The sequence below is a fragment of the Clinocottus analis genome, unplaced genomic scaffold (assembly GCF_023055335.1).
Source record: "Clinocottus analis isolate CAN_PGR_092001 unplaced genomic scaffold, fCliAna1.0.p SCAF_11, whole genome shotgun sequence".
Lineage (NCBI taxonomy): Eukaryota > Metazoa > Chordata > Actinopteri > Perciformes > Cottidae > Clinocottus > Clinocottus analis.
The window spans coordinates 21,305,044-21,312,543 of NW_027175832.1; the positions used below are offsets into that span (position 1 = coordinate 21,305,044).

At 36.4% G+C, this 7,500-nt stretch overlaps 1 protein-coding gene across 1 annotated transcript in view; it reads left to right on the top strand.

Moving 5' to 3' along the window:
• The window catches only part of LOC137803120 (M1-specific T cell receptor alpha chain-like), a 19,966-nt gene extending 14,978 nt beyond the window's left edge, over positions 1 to 4,988 (top strand). Inside the window, exons 3-6 of the mRNA XM_068601404.1 lie at positions 1,272 to 1,484; positions 1,571 to 1,606; positions 2,692 to 2,799; positions 4,901 to 4,988. Of these exons, the coding sequence (XP_068457505.1) occupies positions 1,272 to 1,484; positions 1,571 to 1,606; positions 2,692 to 2,799; positions 4,901 to 4,902 (359 nt within the window). The 3' untranslated portion in view covers positions 4,903 to 4,988. The remainder of the gene's footprint in view (positions 1 to 1,271; positions 1,485 to 1,570; positions 1,607 to 2,691; positions 2,800 to 4,900) is intronic.
• The last annotated feature ends 2,512 nt before the right edge of the window (positions 4,989 to 7,500 follow it).

Here is a 7,500-nt window from a genome sequence, read left to right on the forward strand (position 1 = left end):
AAGAAAGATTATTGCTCATAACTAACAGACGACATCGTAAAGTTTGAAAGCTGAAACCTAAAAATGAATCAAAAGAAAAAGCACCGACAGTTTCAATGATCCTCGTCCTCCTCTTCGTCCTCGTCCTCCTCTTCGTCCTCATCCTCCTCTTCGTGCTCGTCCTCGTCCTCCTCTTCGTCCTCATCCTCCTCTTCGTCCTCGTCTTCGTCCTTGTCTTCGTCCTCCTCCTCATCTTTATCCTGCTCGTCTTCATCCTCGTCATCTTCCTCATCCTCGTCTTCGTCCTCGTCCTCCTCGTCTTCGTCCTCGTCCTCGTCCACGTCCTCGTCTTCATCCTCGTCTTCCTCCTCGTCCTCATCTTCGTTCTCGTCCTCGTCTTCGTCCTCCTGCTCGTCCTCGTCTTCGTCCTCGTCCACGTCCTCGTCTTCGTCCACGTCCTCGTCCTCGTCTTCGTCCTCGTCCACGTCCTCATCGTCGTCCACCTCCTCGTCTTCGTCCTCATCATCTTCCTCATCATCCTCCTCGTCCTTGTCCTCATCCTCGTCCTCGTCTTCCTCCTCGTCCTCATTTTCGTTCTCGTCCTCGTCTTCATCTTCCTCCTCGTCCTCGTCTTCCCCCTCGTCCTCGTCTTCGTCCTCGTCTTCGTCTTCCTCCTCGTCTTCGTCCTCCCCCTCGTTCTCGTCCTCGTCCACGTCCACGTCCTCATCCTCGTCGTCCTCGTCTTCCTCCACGTCCTCATCTTCGTTCTCGTCCTCGTCTTCATCATGTACAGTAAATACTACACAACACAACACACACGCTGTTAAATGTATTCCACAACATCACAAAAGAATTAAGTTAAGTTTTTAACAAAATATTGAACGCATATAAAACATACAAACGTTACTTAAGTGAAGAAACTTATATTATTATTATAAACATCTTTATTTGAACCGTTAAGACTCAGATGTAAATGTTTCAGTGTGAATGTGTGTGAACGTTATTATTGATATTAATAACACTGTTGATGAGCCTTTGTGTCTCAGACATTAATATTGCTAACTCTGTGTCTCATGAATATTAATATTGATAACTCTGTGTCTCATGAATATTAATATTGATAACTCTGTGTCTCATGAATATTAATATTGATAACTCTGTGTCTCATGAATATTAATGTTGATAACTCTGTGTCTCATGAATATTAATGTTGATAACTCTGTGTCTCATGAATATTAATGTTGATAACTCTGTGTCTCATGAATATTAATGTTGATAACTCTGTGTCTCAGACAAGAAGTCCACGCCGTCCTTCTTCCGGCTGAAAGATGGAGACTCTTCTTTCTGTCTGGCCGCTGACTTCAGCAGCATCAACGCAACACAGGACGAGTCCAGAACACGTTTCAACAGAACACGTTTCAACAGCACCAGCCCCGCCCGGATCAGCGGGTCATATCTGTTCAACCAGGTGGCTCTGATGGCTGGAGGGGAAGAGTGTGGGGGAGGTGAGTCTTCATCACCTTCATCACCTCATCAGCAGGATGAAGGTCCAGACCGAACAACACTCACTGCTCCTGTTCTCTGTCTTCAGGTACAGACACGGACTGTGAAGACTCTCTGGAGCCGGGTCAGTACTGCTGCTCTTCATCATGAGGAGGAGGAGGAGGAGGATAATGTTGAGGATGATGAGGATGTTGGGGATGAGGATGATGATGATAATGTTCATGATGTTGAGGATGAGAATGATGATGATAATGTTGAGGATGATGATGATGATAATGTTGAGGATGATGATGATGATGATAATGTTGAGGATGTTGTGGATGAGGATGATGATGATAATGTTGAGGATGTTGAGGATGAGGATGGTGATGATGATAATGTTGAGGAGGATGATGATGAGGATGTTGAGGATGAGGATGATGAAGATGATAATGTTGAGGATGTTGAGGATGATGATAATGTTGAGGATGTTGAGGATGAGGATGATGATGATGATGATAATGTTGAGGAGGATGATGATGAGGATGTTGAGGATGATGATGATGAAGATGATGATGTTAATGTTGAGGATGTTGAGGATGATGAAGATGATGATAATGTTGAGGATGAGGATGATGAAGATGATGATAATGTTGAGGATGATGATCATGTTGAGGATGTTGGGGATGATGATGATGATGACGATGATGATAATAATGTTGAGGAGGAGGAGGAGGAGGAGGAGGAGGAGGATGATGATGATGAGGATGTTGAGGATGAGGATGATGAAGATGATGATAATGTTGAGGATGTTGGGGATGATGATGATGATAATGTTGAGGAGGAGGATGATGAGGAGGAGGAGGAGGATGAGGATGTTGAGGATGATGAAGATGATGATAATGTTGAGGATGTTGAGGATGATGATGATAATGTTGAGGAGGAGGATGATGATGATGTTGAGGATGAGGATGATGAAGATGATAATGTTGAGGATGATGAAGATGATGATAATGTTGAGGATGTTGAGGATGATGAAGATGATGATAATGTTGAGGATGTTGAGGATGATGAAGATGATGATAATGTTGAGGATGAGGATGATGATCATGTTGAGGATGTTGGGGATGATGATGAGGATGATGATGATAATAATGTTGAGGAGGAGGATGATGATGATGATGTTGAGGAGGATGATGATGATGATGATGATGATGATGATGATTGCAGATACCACGGTGAACTCGGTGTCTCTGGTCCTTCTGGGGCTCCGGCTGCTCTTCCTCAAGACCATCGTCTTCAACGTGCTGATGACCCTGAAGATGTGGATCAGTCAGTGTGAGTACTGTGTACATAAATATACATGAATATACTGTGTACATAAATATACATGAATATACTGTGTACATAAATATACATGAATATACTGTGTACATAAATATACATGAATATACTGTGTACATAAATATACATGAATATACTGTGTACATAAATATACATAAATATACTGTGTACATAAATATACATGAATATACTGTGTACATAAATATACATGAATATACTGTGTACATAAATATACATGAATATACTGTGTACATAAATATACATAAATATACTGTGTACATAAATATACATAAATATACTGTGTACATAAATATACATAAATATACTGTGTACATAAATATACATAAATATACTGTGTACATAAATATACATAAATATACTGTGTACATAAATATACATGAATATACTGTGTACATAAATATACATAAATATACTGTGTACATAAATATACATGAATATACTGTGTACATAAATATACATGAATATACTGTGTACATAAATATACATGAATATACTGTGTACATAAATATACATAAATATACTGTGTACATAAATATACATAAATATACTGTGTACATAAATATACATAAATATACTGTGTACATAAATATACATGAATATACTGTGTACATAAATATACATGAATATACTGTGTACATAAATATACTGTGTACATAAATATACATAAATATACTGTGTACATAAATATACATAAATATACTGTGTACATAAATATTGTTGTGTAGTCGCGTTGTTGTGTAGTTGTGTAGTCGCGTTGTTGTGTAGTTGTGTAGTCGCGTCGTCGCATTGTTGTGTAGTCGCGTTGTTGTGTAGTTGTGTAGTCGTGTAGTCACGTTGTTGTGTAGTTGTGTAGTCACATTGTTGTGTAGTTGTGTAGTCGTGTAGTCACGTTGTTGTGTAGTTGTGTAGTCGTGTAGTCACGTTGTTGCGTAGTTGTGTAGTCGCGTTGTTGTGTAGTCATGTAGTCGCGTTGTTGTGTAGTTGTGTAGTCATGTAGTCACGTTGTTGTGTAGTTGTGTAGTCGTGTAGTCGCGTTATTGTGTAGTCACGTTGTTGTGTAGTCGTGTAGTCACGTTGTTGTGTAGTTGTGTAGTCGTGTAGTAACGTTGTTGTGTAGCTGTGTAGTCATGTAGTCACGTTGTTGTGTAGTTGTGTAGTCGTGTAGTCACGTTGTTGTGTAGTTGTGTAGTCGTGTAGTCACGTTGTTGTGTAGTTGTGTAGTCGTGTAGTCACATTGTTGTGTAGTTGTGTAGTTGTGTAGTCACGTTGTTGTGTAGTCATGTAGTCACGTTGTTGTGTAGTTGTGTAGTCGTGTAGTCACATTGTTGTGTAGTTGTGTAGTCACGTTGTTGTGTAGTTGTGTAGTCACGTTGTTGTGTAGTTGTGTAGTCGTGTAGTCACGTTGTTGTGTAGTTGTGTAGTCACGTTGTTGTGTAGTTGTGTAGTCGTGTAGTCACGTTGTTGTGTAGTTGTGTAGTCGTGTAGTCACGTTGTTGTGTAGTTGTGTAGTCACGTTGTTGTGTAGTTGTGTAGTCACGTTGTTGTGTAGTTGTGTAGTCACGTTGTTGTGTAGTTGTGTAGTCACGTTGTTGTGTAGTTGTGTAGTCACGTTGTTGTGTAGTTGTGTAGTCACGTTGTTGTGTAGTTGTGTAGTTGTCCATAAGGAGGTTTTTATCTCAACGAGACTTTTCTGGTTGAATGAAGTTTAAATCAAAATAAAATAAAATAATTGTGTGAACGTATTTTATGTTGATCGTTCATGAAGAACGTTTATGATATTTAAGATATTTTATGATATTTAAGATATTTTATGATATTTAAGATATTTTATGATATTTAAGATATTTTGTGATATTTAAGATATTTTATGATATTTAAGATATTTTATGATATTTATGATATTTTGTGATATTTTATGATATTTATGATATTTTGTGATATTTTATGATATTTTGTGATATTTTATGATATTTATGATATTTAGTGATATTTTATGATATTTTATGATATTTTATGAACCTCGCGTCAGTAAATCTCATGAACATTAAATATTGTTTCATGTTTTATTTTACAGAAGATGATGTCATCGACTCCCCAACGACAGCTTCACCTCCTCTGTTCATGTCTGAACATTAATATCATGTTCATGTGTTCATGTCTGAACATTAATATCATGTTCATGTGTTCATGTCTGAACATTAATATCATGTTCATGTGTTCATGTCTGAACATTAATATCATGTTCATGTGTTCATGTCTGAACATTAATATCATGTTCATGTGTTCATGTCTGAACATTAATATCATGTTCATGTGTTCATGTCTGAACATTAATATCATGTTCATGTGTTCATGTCTGAACATTAATATCATGTTCATATGTTCATGTCTGAACATTAATATCATGTTCATGTGTTCATGTCTGAACATTAATATCATGTTCATGTGTTCATGTCTGAACATTAATATCATGTTCATGTGTTTATGTGATATAAACATCATGTGAATATGTGAATGGATGTGTTCATGTGTTCATATTGTTGTCCTGCTGATGTAAATATTACAGAAACGTTGAATCCATTTATGACATTTTATATTTTAACAGCTGAGCGATGAAAATAAAATAAAACTGTTGAAATAACAAAATGAATATTGTTTTTAATCATAACTTGTTGTTGTGTTGTTGTTTGTGTTACTGTGTGAAGTTGTTGTGTTGTGATGTCGTTGGTAAACATGAGCGTTCATGAAACAGGAAGCTGCTTCTCTGTGGTTTCCTGTTTGTTCTGCAGAAACATCAAGACGGGAGAGGAGCTTTTAGTGCACGTGAGCGTGCATGTGAGCGTGCATGTGAGCGTGCACGTGAGCGTGCACGTGGTGCATAAAGTTTGACGCTCAGAAACATTTAGATTTTCATTTTTAGCTTTAAGATGAAAGAGACATCGAGTCACTTCCTGTTTGTGAGAAGTACTTTCCTCAAGTACTTCAGTACAATTTAGAGGTACTTTACTTGAGTTGTTGCACTTCCTGCTACTTTATTCCTCTTGAACTTGTTTCTACATTATACTTGTTACTTCACTGCACTTCATTGTACTTGCACTTCATTGTACTTGTACTTCATTGTACTTGTACTTCCTGTGTCTTTTCTTCGTGTGGTTTTTCCTCCAGAGCTTCTTCACCGCCGAGACAAAGAAACACGACATGAAGCGTTTTTGTTCCAATGAATCAGGATTCACTCCGGTTTTTGACTAAAGGAAACGAAGCGTCTCGTAAATGAAATGAAGCATCTCGTAAATGAAATGAAGCGTCTCAAAAATGAAATTAAATGAAGCGTCTCGTTTCAAAATTGAAGTGAACATAGTTTCATACCAGAAGAAACATCCATTTCCATGTTTCTAGACTCTTACAGATCATATAATTATTATTATTTTCATATTCACAATCATAATGTGCATAATCAAGTTCAAGTTTATTTGCTCAAGAGGGACAATGTACATTAATGAACGCTTCAAATTAAAATGTAAATGCATCCAGTTCCAGCCGCAGGGCTGATTTCCATTGTCTGTCCAGAATGTTCAGGCTGAGTCGTCCAGGAAGAAAGATCAGTAACACACAGAAGAGTTATTATGATATATATATATATATATATATATATATATATATATATATATATATATATATATATATATATATATATATATATCATAATAACAATATTCATAATAATATTCATAATAAACCAGTGATGTGAACATGTTTATTATATTTCTGGTGACTCGTCTTCACGAGAAATAAAACATGACGTTTCTTCACATGAAGAACTTTCAGGTCACGTTAACAGTTTAAGTTCACTTCAGTTATCTTTACTCTGAGTTCACTTCATTTATCTTTACTCTGAGTTCACTTCATTTATCTTTACTCTGAGTTCACTTCAGTTATCTTTACTCTGAGTTCACTTCAGTTATCTTTACTCTGAGTTCACTTCAGTTATCTTTACTCTGAGTTCACTTCATTTATCTTTACTCTGAGTTCACTTCAGTTATCTTTACTCTGAGTTCACTTCAGTTATCTTTACTCTGAGTTCACTTCAGTTATCTTTACTCTGAGTTCACTTCAGTTATCTTTACTCTGAGTTCACTTCATTTATCTTTACTCTGAGTTCACTTCAGTTATCTTTACTCTGAGTTCACTTCAGTTATCTTTACTCTGAGTTCACTTCATTTATCTTTACTCTGAGTTCACTTCAGTTATCTTTACTCTGAGTTCACTTCAGTTATCTTTACTCTGAGTTCACTTCATTTATCTTTACTCTGAGTTCACTTCAGTTATCTTTACTCTGAGTTCACTTCAGTTATCTTTACTCTGAGTTCACTTCAGTGAGCAGGCTCGTTATAATATGATAACATCACTCATACAACATGACTTGACATCTTTATTTTATTTCATGTCTGGATTTTAAATTCAATTCATTGTTTTAAGAAAATTGTACAGAAGAAAAAAAATCAACAATAAATTTGAACATTTAAAACAGATTTATTTATTAAAACATTGTAAAATGTGTGATTATCACCCAGGGTCACTTCATATTCCTTCATATCACTTCATATTTACTTCATATCACTTCATATTTACTTCATATCACTTCATATCACTTCATATTTACTTCATATTCACTTC